The 23,831-nt window shown below is 38.6% G+C and overlaps 1 protein-coding gene and 1 non-coding gene across 9 annotated transcripts in view; both read right to left on the minus strand.

Annotated features, from left to right (window-relative positions):
- CYRIB (CYFIP related Rac1 interactor B) overlaps positions 1-23,831 on the minus strand; it is a 145,001-nt gene that overhangs the window by 53,307 nt on the left and 67,863 nt on the right. For all 8 annotated transcript variants that reach the window (XM_045078127.1, XM_004743560.2, XM_013051764.1 and 5 more), the window contains one exon: positions 1,210-1,248. In XM_045078127.1, coding sequence (XP_044934062.1) covers positions 1,210-1,248 — 39 coding nt within the window. The remainder of the gene's footprint in view (positions 1-1,209; positions 1,249-23,831) is intronic.
- On the minus strand, positions 21,619-21,803 carry LOC123391520. Its single transcript, XR_006606230.1, has one exon. It is a non-coding gene; the product is annotated as a small nucleolar RNA SNORA73 family (small nucleolar RNA).

The raw sequence follows: 23,831 nt of genomic DNA on the forward strand, positions 1-23,831 counted from the left end.
TCCAGAGGAACAATTCAGTGACCTGGACTTGGATGGGAACCTTTTCACTAACCTCTAGGTGAAGTTTTACAATTCCTTCAATCAAAATTACAGGCAACAATGCAGTGTACTAGAAATACCTATGAACTTATCATCAATAGAAACAGGTATTTTCATATTATACTACAGTTACTGCAAATTCATCACTATTTAAAATTACAATAGTTAGCAAAATTGTTGCTGAAGTTTATTCTCTACTGGGAGAAGCATACATATTACTCTATCAAAAATTTTTATTTTTAATATTTGTTAGTTATACTTCAATATAACTAATTTCCTTTTTAATCTTATGTGTCTTATTTCATAACATCACAAATCATTTTCAAATCATTATTCTGGGAAGGGATTCACAGGCTTCACCAGATTACCAGAGGTCCACGGCCCCAAAAAAGGTTGACAACTCCCGCACTGTAACATACACAGAGTAGGTGAGGTAATTACAATTCCAAAAGATGATCATGCTAACTGTCTTATTATCAGCTCTAGTAAAATGACAGGCAAGTTTTGAAATGTAAGTATCTCTGTTTAAGACTAGGAAGAGCACAGAAAGAAATTTTAACCTGCTCATTTTCACTTGAAGAACACAAAATATATCTACAGAAAAATTACATTTGTAAATACCTATTAACTTGTTATAATTAAAACAATTACAGAATGATAAATGTTTAAGTACTGAGGACACCTGTATCAGTAACTTTTGTGGCGGCTATTGTGTTCTTGGCAAGACTTTTTCAAGAAGACCAAAATTGGTAACAGCTAGAATTCTTATTGATGAAAGCATGGAAAAGTGTCTTCCTTTATAGCACATACATATTAAAACCACTAGAATTATGGGTTAGACCTTTCCTGACTAACTATACTGGAAACTAAAATGACTTAAAAAGGAATTCAAAGAAAAACGAAAAAACAAAAAAATCAAAAAAAATATCTTCTCCTACTGAAAGAAAGTTGTTAAAAAAAAAAAAGTTCTAATTAATTTACATTTTCCCCACTACTTCCTATTCTAAGAAACTAAACAGTATAGGGTATTTCCTAAAGATATTTTTAGCAGTTCAATATTATATACAGAAAATCTTCCTTAAATTATATTGAGCCAATGTAGTTTTTTTACTTAAATCATAACTTTTCATTTATATCTGAATTATCATTTCCCCCAAAAGACGTATTTACCTTCAGCCAGTGCTGGTGATTCTGTTCTTGTCCTTCTATCTGTTTAAAGAAAGAAAAAAGGAAGAAAGTCTAAAACATTATTATATTTTAAAACGTGTAATTTTATTAAAGTTAACTTTAACAAAGTTTATGAATGCCATCACATATCACACGCATACGCTATATACACTTATGTGTGTGTATGTATATGAACAAACATACACCTCCTTGAATTAAATCAACAACTATTTACAGAGAACCTACTAAAAGTAAGCCATTGTGTTAAGCCCTGGAAAATACCAACAGGCTTAGATAAGACACCCTAATTGCCACCCTCAAAACACTCAAAAGACTACAATCTTTACCAAGGGAAGTATATAGTCCTCATCATATCATGAAGCAAGAGACAGAAAGGGAAGAAAATTTCTAATTCACCTTTTTTCTTATAACAGGGGCCTAAAATTACCAAAAAAGATATATTTCTATACTATTATCATAGTTTACAATCATTTCCTTTCAATGTATTAAAAATACCAGTTTTGTTAGAGGTACCAAGAACCTTATATTCCATGACAATAACCCATTACTTGCCCGAGGTACATCTGGCAAAACCCAAGTGAACCACGAAGTCCTCTGTAAGACTGGTTTACTAATACTATTAAGGTATCTGCAAATCCTAAAACATCTGAGGTAAAATTAAATCTTCAAAATGATTTTATTCTAACTTTATAACCAAGAGCAACTACAGCCACTAGAACAAACTAGCTGAGTTCACAAGCAGTGGGGGACATATTTGACTAAGGTAACTACTCACCTTTACATAAAAATCTCTTTTCCTAATTGTTTATTCTATGGCCAGAGTCTTGGACTTTGTGAACACAATTTCTATATGCTTAGTAACATTTAGAGGGGATAGGGCACTGCCTTCCAAGATGGTAAATGATCAAACGCGTACATTGTCTTCTAAAGGCTAAAATGTGGTGCTGCTGTGTCTCTGACAGATAAGAAAGGGAGGGAAGGACAAAAAGGTCCTGGAACCAACAGATGGAAATAGGATTGACAACCTTCAGGTTCACTGGATTAGAAATTCTGATAGCGGAGGAGAAGAACAGTGGTTTCTGCCAGAAGACACAGGAAATATTCTGAAGCAACTACCACCTGGTTATCTTGGACTCCTTACCAGACCAGCATGCTAAGGAAAGAGTTACCATATCGGGGAGTCCTGTAACAACTTATGGCTGCTGCTACACAATGGGGACAGAAGGAACTCCATCCAGAACCTAGGGAATTCGACTGGGGCTGCAATGCTCAGTAATAACTGTTAAGTGAGCAGCTGTAACAGTTATGACCCAACAATGATAAGTCAATTACAGGCATTGATCCCTTGGGAGAAGGTCTGTGTCATTGAACCAGGACAACGCCCTGACCTGTTCAAGTGCGGGCTGAAGGTAAGGCAAATCTACAAAAAGTCGTAGAGGACTGCAAAAATGAACATTATTTCACTAACCCTCCTATTATAAGTCTAACATAGACAGTGTGGCCGGCCACGATCTTGAAAACTCTGCAGCAGAATGGACTAAATAGCAAGTGCTTAATGGAAGACTGTATGGGATACCTCTCACACACTGCCTCACAAGTTCACTCGAGCTGAGGCACCTCCCCTTAGCTGCACTAATGGGGCTCACTTTCTGCTCACAAGCTTTGCTCTAAGAAACGCTTAGAAGAACTCTTCAGCCATCCTGGGATATATGAACCCTGACCTGGAAGTATGAAGAAGTTAACATCAACAACCTTTGAGCAACCCCTGACCACTGGGGAATGGGATCTGGTATATAAATACCCCCTCCTTCCCACCCAAAGGCATATTCTTATTTCTTATGTCTTCTCAGAGGACTTCCTCAGAATTGAGGCCCAGGTACTCACAGATGTGACCAGGTCAATACAGACCCTTGTTTTGACTTTTCCTCCCTCCCTGTTTCATGGGCCCCAGTTCTCCAACTTGTTTCTTTTTTTTTTTCTCTTAAGATTTTATTTATTTATTGAGAGAGAGAGAGACAGAGAGAGAGACTCAGAGAGGGAGAGGGAGAAACAGGCTTCCCACTGAGCAGGGAGCCCCATGCAGGGCTTGATCCCAGGACCCCAGGATCATGACCTGAGCCAAAGGTAGACATGTAACGGGCTGAGCCACCCAGGTGCCCCACCAACTTGTTTCTTGTTAACAGGTCCCTAAATTACCTGCCTAATAAGGGTCTGTCTCCAGCTCTGCTTTTGGGATGAAACCACGTCAGGACACTTGTCCTTTGGGACACCATACTCCCTTCCATCTCATTCTAACTCACTGGATGCTCTTTATCTCTGTTGCTGAACTTCTCTCAAATCCTCAGATGCTGATGTGCCAGAATGCAGTCCATTCTCTTCTGTGATTTCATTCCATCTCATGGCTTTAGTATCAACTACGTATCTCAAATTTAATTATCCAGTCTAGACATTCATCTCCAATTCCATACTCTCATAGCCAATGCCTATTCAATATCTCCTCTTGGATGTTCAAATAGATACCTCAAACTTAACATGTCAAAACTAAACTATTCATCTTTCCTCCTCACACCTGATCTACCTAGTCTCCCTTAACTCGGTTGATGACATCTCTATCCTCCCAATTGCTCAAGTAAAACCCTTGGATTCCTCTGCAACTACTTTCTCTCATACATCCCAAATTCCACTACAGTTCTCTTTACCTAAAATCTTCACACCCACTATTCCAGCTTCTATTAACTCGAAGAGGAGGGTTTAGCTTCATTAGCAGTCTTAGGTCTACGATTACTTCTTAATCCAACAGCCTCCAGGGGCTGCAAAGTTAAATGCATCTGAATTGGGTGGAGCCACATTATAAGTGCTAACTAGGGAAACAAATGTCTATGCTTCACCTAAGGGGTGCCATGGCTACTGAGATGCCATGCTAAAAACACAGGTGATCCGGGGCTGGATATTCAGGTAAAACAATTTTTAGAGGTTATCAACTAATTAAGCTTTAAAAATAACCAGTAGGCCAAAAGAAACAGTCTGAGGGTTAAATTTGTTTGATGAAACGTGAGTCTGCAAATCCTGCTCTAGGATTGGTCTATAATTTATATACCAATAATCCTAATCTTTCTTTTTTTTCTATCAGCTAGGTGATGAATGGGAGCTATTTATGTTCAAAGCTGAACCATTCTGGTTTTCCTCAAAAGCTCCTCTTGGATCAATGTTACTACAAATGGAATGAATAAACACATTTTCTGCCAAAAACAAACTTCCTTCCCTAAGGCAGACCAAAGCCACTCAGAAATAAACAAAACAAGTGGCCTGGCTGACCACTCTCATTAACCAGAGGAGCAAAACCAGTGCCAATTGCATAAAGCCGTGGGGGAAAGTTCTATTCATTTTATCTAATTCTTAATAAATCAAGAAGTAAGAAAACACTTATAATTGTTTTACCCTTAGAAATCAAATGTCAGGTCATTAGTAGTGAATACCAGATAGTATGCAAATTAGATAATCCAGGCATCTAAAATCCACAAACCTAGAGGTTCTTCAAGGAAGTGTTAAAATTCTTTTGCCTCCAGCAAAACATAAAAGCTATGACTTCAGAGCATTCTGTCAACCACATTTACAGCTCTGCAGCATTTCAAATGATGATACATAAATCTAACTTGTTATGTAACCTACACTGCATTCCTCCTTCATTTGGGTATATGAGAAAATCAAACTCAATTGACACACACAAAGCAATCTTAAAGCCATCGGAGAAACAGAAACGAACACTTGAATGAAAGAGCCTATTGACCATGTTCCCAGATCAGACAACATTATGAAAGTGCATTACTATAGAACTCCAGCAAATATCTAAATTTTGTTTTTTAAAAAAGATCTTATTTGGGAGAGAGAGCGTGCTCATGTGCAAAGGGAGGGGGAGAAGCAGGCTTCCCTCTGAGCAGGGAGCTGGGATGAGATATGGAGCTCAGGATGAGATATGGAGCTCGGGATGAGATATGGAGCTCGGGATGAGATATGGGACTCCATCCCAGGACCCTGGATCACAACCTGAGTCCAAGACAGCGGCTTAACTGACTTCACAGCCACCCAGGTGCTCCCTTAGAAAGTTTTAAGAACTTGAAAAGGTTATTCCATATCCATTTGAGGAAAAAAAAAGAAACAGGCAAATCTATAAAAAAAAATTTAAAAACAGAAGAAAAGAACCAGTCCTACACATTATTAATAACTAAAACTGAGTGGAACTCATACAGATATATAGTCAGGGGAAGAGACCAGAGAAATCACAATGGTCCAATAAATGTGAAAGAAAACTCAGACCAAATACTGACTGGAAAGTCTATTATATACACAGTACCAAAATAAATACCCAAGGAGATGTTAGGATGAAAAAGACTGACTGCACTCTCTAGAAGCATTCTACTCTTCCTGTAGCAATTAAAACATTCAAGGTAAAAATGAGAAATACTTAGACAGTTGTGGCAATTAAAAGAAGCTATCTCAGCTGGGGCAGAGCATGGACACTGGGTACTGGAAAAGATTTTATGAAGCCCTGGGAGCTGAGACAGATTTGAAGAATGAACAGGATTTGGACAAGCAGAAAAAGGAGGCAGAAGGCTCAAAGAGAATATTCCAAATGACGAATGTATAAAATAATCACTAGATAGGGCAATGAAGAAACCTTTATTTAATAAATGGTACTGAAATAATCCCATGAAAAACTGAGATACAACCTTCTCAGCCTATATATTCTAAGTGGATTAGAATATACTTCCTTAAAAACTAAGTCTCAAAAAAAAAAAAAAAAAAAAAAAAAACCAAAACCCTAAAAAACAATACCTTATTTCTATAGGAGTAATTTGAAGCACAATAAGAAACTTAGACCTAGGTTGAGTTCACACTTGTTTAATTATTAGGTTCTTTGAACAGTTGTTTTATTTGTAAAATCAGATTTCCATTTATTTAAATTATGTAAGCATCAGTTTTACCTATTTGTAAAGGAGCAAAAATAATCTCAAGATTTTATGAAGACTGACAGAAATGCCAGTTTTATTGAACATGGTCACTACTTCTCTTATTAACACTAAAATTACAAGAATATATAGCTATCAATTTTGACATTCCATTGCAAGCACAGTACACGTAAGAATATCCATGTCTGAGACACACTAGAACTCAAGCATGTGAATACAAATCTCAGGCTTTTATATCTTATACCATGATTATTACTGTATGTGTAGCACTTAAAACAGTCCCTGACACACAATAATATTCTGGAAATGTAATGATCATCATTATCATTACTATATAAATCATACCTATACACCTTTTCTAAAATGTCTAGTCTCTTTAAAATTTAATTAAAGATGAAAATACTGTAGATACAAAATGCTTTATAGTTTTATCATTTTCTCCCACCTTTTACATCACTATTAGTGACCAACCACATCAATTCTTTTAAGTCTATCAGTGACTGTTCACTGAATATCAGTTACTCAGGTCATGCACAGACTGTAAAGTGTGTCGCTGTGTTATCCCCTTGTCTCCTGGTGACAAACCTGCATGACATTTTAGAAAAATGGATAACCAAACAAGGGAATTTTCCAACAAAGATAAAGTGCAGCAAAAAACCAGGAAGTGGTAACCCTGCAAGTAAAAAATCTAAGAGAACATAAATGAAGTTACAGAAGAAAGGGCTGACTGCAAGAATGTGTCACTACTGCCCTCAGAGAAACTAAACATGCCAGTCAGAGGAACTCTATGAGGGTAAACTTCATCACCATAAATGAAGAAAGTGGTTACGATGAAAAGGAAGAAAGGATGAAGACGTCCCAGAAGTAATACTAGCACCAAAAAAAAAAAAAATCAGATTAAAAAAATTCTGGGGGCTGGCACCTAAAGAACTCAGTTAGTGGAACATGTGACTCTTGATTTTAGGGTTTTAAGAGCCCCACACTGTTCAGGAAAACAGGAATTCTTGGATATATTTCAAGACACTGAGAATACAACAGATAAAATGTTAGAAGCAAATCCAAACTTCGAAAGAAGTATGACAATGTGGCCAAGGCATAAAAATAATGTTCATTCCAAATTATAAGCTCTAGGAAAAAGAAAAAGCAGGCAATTACTCACTTTTAATTAGATGCAACCTATGTAAAAATATATATAAATATCAATATATCTAACGAAATATAAAACAAAGGAAAACAGTGTCTTTGGGAATCAAAGAATACAATGCCCATCCACTCAAGTCCTTCTCTACAACTGTGAAACTTTGCAGAATACCTTTGAATTATACCTGTAATAGTAGTAATAGTAATAGTAGTAATAGAAACACAGACAAGTTCAAGGCTGGGAAACATAGAGTCCCAAAGCTAAGTTTTCATATCTTAATTTGCCACAGACATTTTTTCTATTGGGGAAATACATAATATAAACAAGTGTAATACCAATAACCTAAAGTACTAAAACAGAGATAATGTTCATACAACATGTTGTACGTGTAACAGATTCTCATTCCCTTTTTTTTTTTTTAAGAGAAAGAGTGCATGCACAAGCAGGGAGCATGGGAGAGGGAGAGAGAAAATCTGAAGCAGACTCCCTGCTGAGCGTGGAGCCCCACAAGGATGGATCTCATGACCCTAAGATCGTATCTGAGCTGAGATCATGACCTGAGCTTAACCAACTGAGACATCCAGGTACCCCAACATGTTCTCATTGTGTCTGAATTGCATACCACAAATTTCAAAATACAGATAGTTGTATCTTGAGTCACCTGTGCAATGTTTTTAAAAGCCTATTCCATATACTAGAATGAAAATCCAATATATGCACAAGAAAACTAGAAACCACTAATAAAATCAAATACCCGCATCCCACTCTTAAAATTTCTTACTTCTTAATGTATTATTAAAAACTAGAGAAGTAATTTGCAAAATCTGGTTGGTTTAAAGGCAGTTTGTGTTATTCATAAATAACATAAGCCAGTGCAGCATTTAGTTCAGGATGCTGCGGCATTATGTCAAGCAGGAGAGCATTACAGACCTGATCCCCATTCGGCCGTGAGCTTCAGAGAGAAGGAGCTCTGTGCCTGGATTGTCATACACTACTTTCCTAATTCCATAGAATTCTATGACCAAAACAAATATTTAATCACCTTCCTAGCAAAAATATGCATCCACATATAAATGTATTTTGACAGAAAGAGTCCATTGGTGTTTAAACTCTGAGCAAGAATCTTAAGTCTCTCAAAGCTTCAATTTCTTCATCTGTAGAAAGGGAGATAATACCTACCCCCCACTAAGACTGAGACTCAGAGAATGAGAGGCACCTATTACACTGTCTGGCTCTTTTCCTAGGTCTTACCCATCACATCAGGCCAATCTTACCCTCTGCACAGGTGCTGTTACTACCATTCTTATAGTTCTCAGGGACCAACATCAGAATATTAGAGGGTTTGTCTGTCAATTCCACAAGTATTATTAAAAATGTATATGTCTCCAGCAGTGCTTATGACACAAAGTAACACGACAATCTTTATCTTGAAAGAGGTTAATGACTTCCTATGGAAATAATACTCCCACCCATAAAAAGTAACATAATAACAGCATAATAATTCTGTCCACACTGTATTATCATTACAGACTACAATTATAATAGAAATTCAGAGAACAGAACAGTGTGAAAGAAGTTTGGGTTAAGTATCTTCAAATGGACCAGATAACACATCATTTCAACTCATCAAAATGTCTGGTTCTTTCCCAGGACTGAAAGCAGTTATCACAGCCTGTTCATTGTTATTACAGCCCCTGAACTAATAAGCACAATGCTTGAAACATTGTAGTCTCCAGTGTGCATAGGAGTGGATGAGTGACTTAGCAAACAACAGGATAAAAGATGTAAGCAGGGGCGCCTGGGTGGCTCAGTGGGTTAAGCCTCTGCCTTTAGCTCAGGTCATGATCTCAGGGTCCTGGAATAGAGCCCCGCATTGGGCTCTCTGTTCAGCAGGGAGCCTGCTTACCCCTCTCTCTCTGCCTGCCCCTCTGCCTACTTGTGATCCCTCTCTCTCTGTCCAAAAACAAACAAACAAACAAAAGATGTAAGCAGCCTGTCATAAATACAACTAGTTTGGAGTTGTGATCCCCTAAGACTGCCCACTCTGCTAAAAGGATTTGTTTGGGAAAAATAAGTGATAAGATTGATATGTAGGTAGCAAATACCTGACAAAAATTTTAAAAAGTGTGCAATTTCTCCCATTAAAAATTAAAGTGATAGAGACTTTAAATAATACACTAATGGTTTTATATATAATGATTTTTCCAGACTGACAAAATGACTTAATGACAAGAAATGCAGATAACTGATCTCTGGAGATCTAGTATCTCTGGGGAGATATTGTACATCTGATACATGATATTATTGCACAGCTACCTGCCTTGGTAGCAGTCAAATAACAGATTTGTAAAAGGCTATTAAAAATGCTCAGCCACAATCTTAAATGTGAACTGCTTCCTAATGGCAATTCTATGAAGATGAGAAGACCTCCAACAGGCCAGATGTTATGCAATGCAGAGTATAAAATGCCAAGTAAAGTAAGACCTGCCCCCCAGAAGCTCATAGTCTATGAAGAAGACATGTAAAAAATGATTACACTGGTGCATCTGGGTGGCTCAGTCGGTTAAGCCTCCGCCTCTTGATTTTGGCTTGGGTCATGATCTCATGAGATCGAGCCCCACTTAAGATTCTCTCTCCCTCTGCCTGCCCCTCCCCACCATGTGTATGCATGCTCTCTCTCAATAAACAAAAAAATATATAATACTACAATGCAATAAGTCAAATACTACAGAACTGGAGTTCTTTGGATAAACTAAAATGGGAAAACGGGAATAACTGAATTATACCTAGAGGATAGTCTCAGAGAAAGAACCGATATTTGAGTCTGCCTGATATGTTTTTAAAAATACCATCACCACTAACAACTTTCAAAGGCATTTTTTAAATTCAGTAAGTTTTAAATTAAGGTTTTTTTAGGATAAATATAAGCATATTCACTCACCTGGAAAAGGGGAATATTCTCTCCTTAGAGACATTTTAAGTGCCGACTGTTAACAGTTCATAATAGATTAATGCTAAAGTCCTTAAAAAAAAATGCCTTGCTAAACTGAGACTGAGGCAACATTAAGAAATTCACAAACAATGCGTAAGATTTTTCAATGTGACTAAATACAAAACACACACACATGATAATTTTTTAATAACTACTATTCCATCTGCCATGCATGTCTGAACCTTAATCTGTCTGCTCTTCTTTTATTTCTACTTACTGACGTTTAGATAATTCCAGATTTTAACTACTCAGTCTGAATTTACAAACCAGGCGCCTGGGTGGCTCAGTGGGTTAAAGGCTCTGCCTTCAGCTCAGGTCATGATCCCAGGATCATGGAGCCCAGCATTGGGCTCTCTGCTCCACAGGGAGCCTGCTTCCTGCTCTCCCTCTCTGCCTGCCTCTCTGCCTACTTGTGATCTCTGTCAAATGAATAAACAAAATCTTGAATTTACAAACCAGATGCAGGGAAACATTTTCAAAAAAGGACATGTACTATGCTAACTTTTTAATGATCAAAGACTATGTATGTATGTGTTAAAGCTTTACCTTTAAAACAAATAGATCAACATGCTACAGTTCCTGGAATGGGGAGTGGGTGGGTGTAGAGGCTCTCTTTTCTCTTTAAAAACAACCCTACATGTCTTACAGGCTTTTCTCCTAAAAATGAAATGTCTACTAGTAGCCACAGGTTACCTAAAACATCAATACACAAAACTACAAAAGCATCACATCATATAGATTAACTTTACTTCTCAAATGAGCTGGTAATCCCCCCCCCCTTTTTAAAGATTTTATTTATTTGAGACACACACACATACATACACAGAGTACAAGCAGAGGGAACAGGAGAGGAAGGGAGAGAAGCAGTGCAACTCAGGGCTCAATCCCAGGACCCTGGGATCATGACCTGAGCCAAAGACAGATGCTTCACAGACTGAGCCACTTAGGCACCCAAGAGCTGATAATCCTTTAGTGGAATCCCAACTTCTAGAGGTTGTGCAGAGATAATCAAGTTGAAAACATTCAGTATTTGCAGATTTTGGCATATGCGTATATGTATATCACATCATGTTGCCTACTGTGTAATCAGAAGGGACTGTCACTTCCTGAAATCAATGTCAACACGCATACATACTATTTTGTGCTACATGCTCAAAACAGTGCATTTGAAGGTTTCATTCTCAAAACAGTAGAGACACAAGAATAGAAAGCAAATCAACAAATTAAAACTTCAACTAGAATTGCTTTGGCTGTGTTAAATTCACCAGGCCAAGGCCTCCAAATAAAGATATGGAGGGTCAATGGAGCACAAGTGTAGAGGTCAGGGAGGATCAGCCCACCAATACTGCCCCTCTACTCCCATGACTTCCTATCTTGAGAGAATGGTCCAAAGACCCTGGATCCTTGAGAAATCATTCACAGAGACAGAAACAAGACCAGTGCCACAGTGTCCTGACCAGACTGTTACTGTAATATAATCTGCTTCTTGCCCTCCTGTGGTTATTGCTCATTTTTTGAACCTGAATTCCTAACCTCTCCACCACCAATTCTGTGAGCTACCTGCCATCATGCCAATAAATTACCTAATAAGTTTCTCCAACTTTTAACCAAAGACCCCTGAATGAATTATAAAGACTATTCTGGACTCATATAGAAAGCGAACTATAACTCCCTTCCTAATTTAAAGCCATTCCTACAAATAAGCAAAACTATGTTACAAATGTAACTTGGGGTTCAGAGTGTAAATAATAAAGATACTCTGAAATTAAAAGTTATATAAATCATTTTTTGAGACTTTTAAGAGGTACCTATATTATTAAAATTTTAAGTTTCAAAGTATAAAATATGAACATTAAAAAAAGTAGAAGAGAACATTTGGTCATGACATTTGGTCATGATCTCTGGGTCCTGGGATTGAGCCCCCACATGGGGCTTTCTGCTCAGCAGGGAGCCTGTTGCCCCCCCACCTCTCTGCCTCCTTGTGATCTCTCTCTTTCAAATAAATAAAATAAAAATCTTTTAAAAAATGTATTAGTCTAATAAATAATTTTAAAACTTCCCAGAAAAAGAACAATGAAACATTTTGAGGAAAAAAGGACACTAAAATGATACTGATTTGTATGAACTACTCTCTCTGTAATAAGAGGCCTTCCTTTGTTTTATATATTCTAAACTGTTCAAGAACAGTAATGAAAAGATTCTCCACCTGCTCTTACCTTTTCTTTAAGATCCTTAATTCATGTTTCCTCACTAAAAAACAACATGTAAGTGAAATTAGTTTTCACTCTTCCTGAAAATGTATCACATTTCAAATCAAAAGTGGAATTTTTAGCTTTCCTAAAAACCAGCATTTCTTACATCCTGGATAGCATCCTGTAGTCATACTCAATCCCCTAACCCATCTGGTATTTTCAGAGAATACATTTAGAAGAAGCAAAGCACATATTAAGGAGAGTAAGAATATATTTAAACCTTTAGGAAGCATTTGCTATAAGGGCTATTAATATTTGTGAATACCTACTGTATACCATGCATTTTGCTACAGATCACAATTTTTTCAAAAAACACTGCAAAACAGATGATGTTACCCTATAATGTTACCCATTCCATAGAAAGTAAATGAGGAACATGAACCTCAGAAATTGGTTTACTTAACTCATGTCAGTGTTAAGGGTTAATCTGACTCAAGCACAGATCTGACTGGTCCCAAAGATGATGACATTTTAATCCATAACAAAATGCCTCAATGGGCACATTCTTCTTTGTTTTCATTGATAGTTTTCTTAATAGAAAAACAATTGTAACCATTACCCTGTACAAGCAAAACCTGTGGGATATAACCATAAAGCAATGTTATATCTACCACCGTCCTTTAAAGTTATTCTGTGGTGGCAGTTTAATGTCCCTGAACTTTTATTTAAGCAAGCCTATGACTTTGGTCATTTTCAAGTTATAAAAACTGTCAGAATTTAGAAATTGATAGACCCAGTTTAGTAGCATGGTCACAATTTGTCATCCTGCACTACCGCTTCTCGCCCTGTCCCAGTTCCGTCTGCAGCCCGCTCGATTTCAGGCCTGACAGGAGCACAGTGCTTGACCAGCTCTCCCTTCCACCTCACTAGCCCTGCATGTAGCAGTTCAGGGCCATGAGAGGGCATGGGCACTCTCAGCTCAAAAAGTACTTAAATTTGATCAGTCAGGGAATGCCTTCTGGAGTTTCCTGCAAGCTCTCACCCACTCTAGGACTGGGATCTCTCACCACAATTTCTTGATGCAAGATAATACATCTCCGGCGGGAATCCGACCATTTCTTCCTCCCCACTCTGCCTCATACGACCCTGATCCACTCGGGGTGCTCATCCCGTCGATGGGAAACATGTGCCCCTTCAGAACTCAGGGAGGATGGGCAGTCCACCCCCGCAGTAACCTGGCTTTGCTGTGCTGCCAGAGCAAACAGCTTCTCTTTCACGCAACAACAGTGAGACATCAACCCACTGTGTCCCCTAAACTACACAAGTTACATATTCAGCTCTCAAATCATTACCAGAAAGCTCCTGTACTGGAGAGGGAGCACGCCAAGAAGGGAGAGGGTAGGTTAGAAGAAACTCCTAGCACACTAACAACCTGGTTTAAAAACACTTTTCCAATATACAACAACTCAGTTCAAAAACTATTCTAATATACAGCTCCCTGATTTTTTTCTATCAACATGTGGGGTAGGTATTTAGCGGTCACAAATCCATTTTCTGGCTCTTAATTTTGCATACCTGCATGGGATGCTTATAACTCTCTTTAGAAACGTGCACCTCTCAACTTAGGGCCAAACTCAGAATAAAAAGAGTTCCATTTTCACATCTTATTACATGATATATTTAGCACTTCACTAAATTTTCCACAAAAAGTAGGAAGAAAAATCCGTAATCCCACCACAGTTAGCCAGTTAACACTTTAGCATGTTGCTTTCATCTGAAAATTTCTTCTTTTAAGTTTCCTTTTTAAAATCTTGTAGAAAAACACCTCATTTATATAATCCTATCATGCAATCCAGTTTCCCACAGAATTTCGGCATGCTTTTCATAAACACCGAATTTCCATTAAGCCAATGTAAAGGTGGCTTTCTGAAACTTGTCACACTGTCACTCCCCAAAATCAAAACCATAAGGCTCCCACTGCCAGAGATTAAATTTCAATCTTTTAAAATTAAGACAATTCTATATGGTCTCCTATATATGTTATGCCTCTAAATGTAACTTGAAGCCCTGTAGTCACAATATAAAACTCATACTCCAAAAAGCAGGTGAATGTCTGGGGAGTTTCTGATCATGGGATCTGACCTATGCCCAAGATGAGAAAGTGTTTCAGGGACTGGTCACAGTTCCACAATGATTGCTGGAAATATCATGAGACGGAGCTTTATCATGATTACAGGCAGGCTGAACCCATGAAATGCAACAGAGCATATCAACGTGGCAAGAACAAACTTGCAGCATGGATTGGTCCTCACATGACTGCAAATAAAACTCTATCACCACACATACAATATTTACTGGCTCCACACTCATGATCACAACGCCAAGAATCAATCTAATGCTCAAGAGCAGATTTATGGAAACTTTAAAGTGTTTAAAACTGGATTTGGGGATTATTTTTGTTAATGTTCCACAAATAATCTACCACCCATTCACGGAGCACACTCTAAAAAAATTGTTTTAAAGTCATATTTCAGCAGATGAAGTGAGAAATAAATTCCAATTAACATGCTACCAAGAAAAAAAAAGCACTCAGTTCTTAGCCCAAAGAATCTTTGCTTTTCTCAGAAGTGGATGTCAGTGAGAACTCACAGAATTACAGAAGTGCCTGAAGAAAGAAAAATAATCAGTTCTCTCTTAAAGTTAACAATAAATGTATTCACTCAAAAGTACACAAGAACAATGAGCGTGGGCAAATACTGATGCGTCTTTATGTATAACTGTGGAGGACGTGTGTACACTCATACAACATGCATGTATGTGCACAGATATCTGGAGAGATGTTCACCAGAACACTACTTAGATGGTGATTTTTGCCTTCTTTTTTTTCCATTTTGTCTCATTTTTAAAATAAATGAGTATACACTTTTACAATGAAAGAATGCTATTTGCACTATTAAAATATGGCATGATGAATAAAAACAGACACATAGACCAATGGAACGGAGTAGAGCCCAGATATGGACCCTCAACTCTATGGTCAAATAATCTTCGACAAAACAGGAAAAAATATACAGTGGAAAAAAGTCTCTTCAATAAATGGTGCTGGGAAAACTGGACAGCTATATGTAGAAGAATGAAACTTGACCATTCTCTTACACCGTACACAAAGATAAACTCGAAATGGATAAAAGACCTCAACCAACGTGGGACAGGAATCCATCAGAATCCCAGAGAAGAACATAGGCAGTAACCTCTTCGATATCAGCCACAGCAACTTCTTTCAAGATACGTCTCCAAAGGCAAAGGAAACAAAAGCCAAAATGAACTTTTGGGACTTTATCAAGATCAAAAGCTTCTGCAGAGCAAAGGAAACAGTCAACAAAAACAAAGAGGCAACCCACGGAATGGGAGAAGATATTTGCAAATGACAGTACAGACAAAAGGTTGATATCCAGGATCTGTAAAGAACTCCTCAAACTCAACACACACAAAACAGGCAATCATATCAAAAAATGGGCAGAAGATATGATTAAACACTTTTCCAATGAAGACATACAAATGGCTATCAGACACATGAAAAATTGTTCATCATCACTAGCCATCAGGGAGATTCAAATTAAAACCACATTGAGATACCACCTTACACCAGTTAGAATGGCCAAAATTAGCAAGACAGGAAACAACATGTGTTGGAGAGGATGTGGAGAAAGGGGAACCCTCTTACACTGTTGGTGGGAATGCAAGATGGTGCAGCCACTTTGGAGAACAGTGTGGAGATTCCTCAAGAAATTAAAAATAGAGCTTCCTTATGACCCTGCAATTGCACTACTGGGTATTTACCCAAAGATACTGATGTAGTGAAAAGAAGGGCCATCTGTACCCCAATGTCTATAGAAGGAATTGGCCACTGTCACCAAACTGTGCAAAGAACCAAGATGCCCTTCAACGGACGAATGGATAAGGAAGATGTGGTCCATATACACTATGGAGTATTATGCCTCCATCAGAAAGGACGATACCCAACTTTTGTAGCAACATGGATGGGACTGGAAGAGATTATGCGGAGTGAAATAAGTCAAGCAGAGAGAGTCAATTATCATATGGTTTCACTTATTTGTGGAGCATAACAAATAGCATGGAGGATATGGGGAGATGAAGAGGAGAAGGGAGTTGAGGGAAATTGGAAGGGAAGGTGAATCATGAGAGACTATGGACTCTGAAAAACAACCTGAGGGTTTTGAAGGGGCGGGGGGGGTGGGAGGTTGGCGGAACCAGGTGGTGAGTATTGGAGAGGGCACGTATTGCATGCAGCACTGGGTGTGGTGCAAAAACCATGAATACTGTTACGCTGAAAAGAAATTTAAAAAAAAATACACTAAAAAAAAAAAAAGCTCATGAATAAAATAATAGTAACAATTAATAACAAAAAAAAAAGTCATGACGAGCTACAGTAATCAAGACATGTGGTACTAGCAAAATAAGAGACATGTAGACCAATGAAACAGAAAAAAGAGTCCAGAAATAAACCCATACATCTAGGGTCAACTGATTCTCAACCAAGACACCACGGCAAAGCAACAGGGAAAAGGACAGTCTTTTCAACAGATGGCACTAAGACAACTGCTTATCTACATACAAAAAGGTCAACTTAAGAAATTTACCTCACACTATATATAAAAATTAATTAGGGGTACCTAGGTGGCTCAATCAATTGAGTGTCCGACTCCTCATTTTGGCTAAGGTCATGATCTCAGGGTCGTGAGATCCAGCCCTGTGACAGGCTCTGTGCTTGGCACAGAGTCTGCTTGGGATTCACTCTCCTTCTGTTCCTCCCACCGCTCACATGTGCTCTCTCTCTCTCAATAAGTAAATAAAATCTTTTTAAAAAGTTAATTAAAAATGGATCACAAACCCAAACACAAGTAATAAAATGATAAAATATGAAACATTTAGAATACATAGGCATAAATCTCATGGTCCTGGGTTGGACTAAGACTTCACGGACACAGAAACAAAAGGATTCTTAAAAGCTGGGAGCCTGGGTGGCTCAGTGGGTTAAGCCGCTGCCTTCAGCTCAGGTCATGATCTCAGGATCCTGGGATCGAGTCCCGCATCGGGCTCTCTGCTCAGCAGGGAGCCTGCTTCCTCCTCTCTCTCTCTCTGCCTGCCTCTCTGCCTACTTGTGATCTCTCTCTCTGTCAAATAAATGAATAAAATCTTAAAAAAAAAAAAAAAAAAGGATTCTTAAAAGCAAAGAAAAAGGTAAACTAGACTCTATCAAAGTTCAAAACCCTTGCACCTCAAATGATACCATTAAGAAAATAACAAGACAAGGCACAGACTGGGAGAAAATATTTGCTAATCATGTGACTTATAACTGCCTGGGATAAACTGTCTCACAGCACCTGTTTAATCCTACTTTACGACTCAAGGACAGTTTCCTATGACACTGTAAACCAGTTATACTTTAAAAAAAAAAAAATTGCTCACTCATCTCTCTCTTATGAGACCCAAATAAGACTCGAGAAAGGATCTGAGAGACCAGAGGCAGGTTAAGGACTTCACTAAAGCTTTGCCTGTATACCTCAACTAGGAAAACATGAGATGTTTAAATATTCTTTAATTATTTAAAATCACAGACTATCTACTTACCCAAACTAAGCAAACTGAGAATGGTTTAAAAATTAAATTTGATTTTAATAAAATATAGGTGTTTTTTTAAAAGCTGCTAAGAACACTGAAAATCAGCTAAAACAAAGTTCTTAACCCACTGAGCCACCCAGGCGCCCCTAAAACAAAGTTCTTAAACGAACTTTTAATATGCTACTAGACTACTAAGAAGGGGTCAGTGACACATACCAAAGACAGAACACTGGCCAGTTGTCACCATGACACATACTATACTGGAACTTTGGCACACCCATTTCAAAGGGTTGCCAACCCCAGGCTACATATTTCGACTACAGCTTCAACATACTGTTCTATAAATAAAAAGGAAAAGCTTTGGTTTAACTATATTCACATTTTAATATAGGAAGCCCCAATAATCAGAGAGTTTGCAAAATGTAAGCTTTTATCCACTAGCTACTTAGAAGTGGTGCCACCATAGCTATTAAATTTCTTTACATCTCCAGCTCTGTACACTCATGTACACTTTAACCCAAATGGACAGAATAAATGAAGCTAACTTTTCTGAACTTCAGAAAACAACTTGGTAAATAATATTTATGTTAATACCAGAACATATTAAATATTCAAGTAAAAACAAGTTTAAACATAACAATCTTCAGCAAGTAAAGTTAAATTTTGAAATAATATTTCTTGAATTTGTTTACAGAAAATGACTGGACAGGAGTTAAAAATGCTGACTGATAAAATGAAGCCTAACCCCCTTTTAAAAAAATGAAAAAAAAAAAAAAAAAAGTTTAAACCTTCCTCCAACTATAGCCGCTTCCCCCGCCTTTTAAAACATTTATTTATGGGATGCCTGGGTGGCTCAGTTGGTTAAGCAACTGCCTTCGGCTCAGGTCCTGATCCTGGAGTCCCGGGATCGAGTCCCGCATTGGGCTCCCTGCTTGGCGGGGAGTCTGCTTCTCCCTCTGACCCTCCCAATTCTCATGCTCTCTCTTTCTCTCTCTCTCATTCTCTCTCTCTCAAATAAATAAATAAAATCTTTTTTTTTTTTTAATATTTATTTGTCAGAGAGCAAGAGCACGTACCCACAAGCAGGACAAGCAGCAGGCAGGGGAGAAGCAGGCTCCCTGCTGAGCAAGGAACCCTAGGCATGACTTTACCCCAGGACCCTGGGATCACAACCTGAGCTGAAAGCAGATGCTTAACTGACTGAGACACGCAGGCATCCCTATGCTAGCCCCTAAATCTATACTGTCCCAAGATCTAAAGGAAAGGAAACCTCATTAAAAATGTGCTTATATTGTTGTTAGAATTTCCCAGAATTTTAAATAGAGAACTATTGTATGACATAAACAAAAACACAGTAATCTCATACTTTGCAACCCAAGGTGGTTTTCCCATAGTTCACTTTAATATGATGTCCCCCAAATTCTTAAGAAACATGTATCATTTTTTTCAAAAGATGTCTGGACATGTTAGCCATTACAATTTGAGTAGATACCAACTTACCTTGGAGAAAATACCTCTCAAATGCTGATGCTCTGACTACTGCTATTAGTAAAAGTAATAATACTGCCCTTCCTATCTTGCACAGGAGTTTCATGTTTTCTACCAGCATCCATGAAAAGGTGGCATGGTAACTTACTAGCTTGTAAGTAGGGTATGATCTCAGATCATCATGGTTCTGGACAGTTTTGGCAGTAAGGATGGGATACTGACAGAGCCATCCATGACTTTCTAGAAGACAGAGGTCTACGAAACGGGAAGACACCCTGGGATCTGAGAGTCGTCCTGACGGTAGGTGGGAAGAAGGTGAAAATATGGACCCCTACCGCCCTACCTGTTAATGAACAGGAGCTGGCTTAATGTTCAGAAACTGAGTAGTGAGAATGGAATTGAAATCAGCCATCCAAATGGTGACTCGGTAGTTGTTCATTCTCCTCTGGACTGGCAGAGGAAGGGATATGCCAAGACAACGGGGCAACAGCCCTGTGTTTCCAAATGAAAGGCAATGTGGCTGTGACTATTGAGCCCTGGAATCCCCAAAACTAAAATTGATTATGTAAATAATGATGGTCTTGCTGCCAAAGTGAAGGTTTAGTTGGACAAAAGTATTAGAAGTTCCTTTGACTGAACTATGAGGGAATGACCAAAAGGGAATACAAAGCTTTGACTGCTGGTACAGATGCTTTCTCCCTCCATGCTGCCATCTCCACGCTGCTCTACTTCTACCCCCAAAACTCTTCTGCTTTACAGAAAAAATGATATAGTATTGGGCTGAGGTCTCCCTGACCCCAAGGCCACAAGGCCAATAAGCTGCCTAGAGAACTTTAGAGAGGGACTCAAAGCTTTAAGGTTCGTTTAGATATAGACACCCATGTCATCACCACCCTACCCAGTCCCAAGAAGGGAGAGAAAAATCTAGATTCAATTAATAGTTTGAGCAGGATTTAGAGGGGAAAAAAAAATGAATGTGACCAAAGGACAGGGCTCTTTGGGCCAGTTCAATATTCTGTTGCTGCCTCTACATCCCAGTGTGTAGTTAGAAGTTTCCATATGTTACGTGGTTGTCCCTCCCCACCGTGTAAGTGCCAGAGGAGATTCTCCCAATCAGGAAGAGTCACATGTATAAGAATACTAGTACTTTTGGGGCCCCACAAGCCTAATGACCCGTTTTTTGGTTGGGTCTGTGTGACTTGCGATTTTATTGATTAGAGCTTCTGACAGAGGGAGGCAGTCTCCACCTGCAGGTGCCCCAGCGGGTTCTCAATTCTTTGTCTCTGCATGCTCCTTCTCTAAAGTAATTGTGAGCATGTTATTGGCCGCCCATGGAAACTGAGTGCCTGACTCACAGAGGCCTCATGAGTCCCCAGGCTGATATTCCTACTTTGGTTTTCTAACCTACTGTCCCCTCCCCACCCCCAATTTACTCTAAAGGGCAGTTTTTAAAGGGGTCAAATGTGTCCCAGCTTCCAAACGTCCAGGCTTATCCTATGAAAAAAGCATTTGTCATTCACTTTACCAGCTCCCCCTGCCAAATAAAGGACCCAACAGCGTAAAGTGTCAACTGCTAATGTTCGGCAAGGCTCTTCTCTCCCTAAATCAAATTATTTGGAATCCTGAGCAATCTTGCTGCAAAGGAGGTATAGGTAAGAGCTTAAGCCAATTGGGGCGCCTGGGTGGCTCAGTGGGTTGAAGCCTCTGCCTTCGGCTCGGGTCATGATCCCACGGTCCTGGGATCGAGCCCCGCGTCAGGCTCTCTGCTCCGCGGGGAGCCTGCTTCCTCCTCTCTCTCTCTCTCTCTCTCTCTCTCTCTGCCTCTCTGCCTACTTGTGATTTCTCTCTGTCGAGTAAATAAAATCTTAAAAAAAAAAAAAAGAGCTTAAGCCAATAGAAGAGAGCTGATAAAAGCAGGTTTACCTTTCATTTCCAATCAACCTAGATCCAGACCGGGGCTGCTTAGAAAGCTGTTTCCACATGGTTTGTCTCCTCTGTCACTGTCCACAGAACCCTGAGAAGCTGTAGGAATGCAGGTGCAGACTCAAGGCGTGGTGGAAATGGACTGTACATCATGGGGCAGAACCCTATGCTCTTCTATCCCACCTGGACAGAGCCCAGGGAGATTGACCTCCCAGGAGTATCCACGTTGGTCTGATAACCTAAGTCTAGGATGGGCCAACTCCGTAACTAACAACGTCGAGAGTCAACTGAAAATTCATATTTGAGCATACATCTGGTTTTGTCTTAGCCCCAGCAATATCTCAGCTTTACATGAAAAAGTAGTAACAGGACCCTGGGGAAAATTTATGCCCTACTCTATTACTGGAAGCAAAGTTACAGGCTCTACAGAGCCTAAGTCCAGTAAATCATCAAATCTTATGGATTTAATACCATTTCTCCATTATCAGTACTCCAATGCTGATCGCTATCAATTCTTCCCTGGACTTTAACAACAACAGCCTCTTAGTTTGCCGACTTGTACTGAATCTTACTTTACCTTCAATCCATTCTCCAAAAACTGTCAGAACAAGCTAGTATTTCACCTCCCCTCCCTTAAAATCCTATAATGGTTTCCCTATGGCCTTCAGTCCAAACTAACCTGAACTTGTTAACACCACTCGTGCAGCCAGGCTTCCAGTTTACCCATTGTGTACCTCCTTCCCACCCCTCTTTTACAGAACCAGTATCCATTTCTAAAATGTACCTGACCTCTCTTATCTCAAAGCTTTTGCCTCTCCCTCATTTATGCCCATGCATTCTCCCTTTTGTCTGACTGACTACTGGTCCACTCCTTAGGTTTTAGTTTAATTGGCATTACAACATGGGCGTTTACCCTGACTCCTTAGGTACCTATGGAATACACAGACTGAACTCACATTGTCTATTTTTCTCTCTCCTACTCTAAGGAGAGACCACTAGTATTTTATTCACTGTTATTATAAGCCTGCTCCTGTGTTTATTAACTACTTGCAGGATTAATAACCATCATATACCAAGTATTACGCTAGTTGTCAAAAAATACATTATCAAAAGCAAGGTTTTTTTAAAAGATTTATTTATTTGAAAGAGCAAGTGCGGGGGGAGGAAGAGAAAGAATCTCAAATCAGTGGGGAGTTTGCTTGAGATTCTCTCTCCCTTCTCCCTGTGTCCCCCTTCCCAAAAAAGGAAACATGTTAACTTAATAAAATTATATTTTGCCCTCCCTACCACATTGCACTGAAATATGAAAACTTCATAAGAATTGTGAAGCACATAGCAAGGATATTATTATTTCCATTTCATAGGTAATCGGAGAATCTTCACTCTCTGAACAAAAGCCAATCAGGGCTTAAGTGCAAGGTTTTGTCCATACATACTAAAATTTTACAGGGAGTAGAATCTCTCCGTTAAAGTACAAATCAGAAACTGTAAAAGTCTACTTCAAGACCTAGTAAATCACGGATTATTTAAATTAGTGCCTTCAACTCTCTGTTACTCTCAAAAAGAACAGAGAAATGGCATAAATAATCCCCAAATAATTTTGGGGAATATGTCATAACTTTTTTCATAGAAAGTATGTCCTAAAATTGTTTGACCTGAATTAGTATTCAGTGTAACAGGAATTATCTGAGAACATGCCAATTTATGATTAGAAGAAATATTCTAAGCACAATGAAGTGTATTAGTTTAGGTTTATAATACAATACCAGACACACTGCACCAATGGGAATGTATCAAGCAGAAATTACTCCCATGGCAGAATATAACTGTACAGAATTGAAAACTTCACAGTGTTGCATACAACAGCACCACAGAATGTCATCTTTACAAAATAAATTAAATAGCTATAAAAATATATCTTTGCATTAGGTCTTCTACTTAAAACAAAATCACCCCAACATCTTCAGAAAAAAAGCCATTCTCACCAATGGTACCACTATCAGGACAAAGGATGTGTCACCATAAATGTGTGTGTACATTCTAAGAATGATTTCCTTGTTCAAAAAGTTTTACAAATGTCACTCACCTTCATTCCAATATACTTACAGGAATGGGCAAAGGGTGAAGCTAAGCAGGAAATTATAATCCTGGCTCACAAGAGAGTAGAGAAGTGATGAACATTTTCCATCCTGTATGTCAGCTGACAAAGTTTTTAGGTTGGCTGTCTTAAGTATGCCTTCTAAATATATAATATAAAA

The sequence above is a fragment of the Mustela putorius genome, unplaced genomic scaffold (genome assembly GCF_011764305.1).
Source record: "Mustela putorius furo isolate JIRA1106 unplaced genomic scaffold, ASM1176430v1.1 tig00000228_pilon_pilon_pilon, whole genome shotgun sequence".
Classification (NCBI taxonomy): Eukaryota; Metazoa; Chordata; class Mammalia; order Carnivora; family Mustelidae; genus Mustela; species Mustela putorius.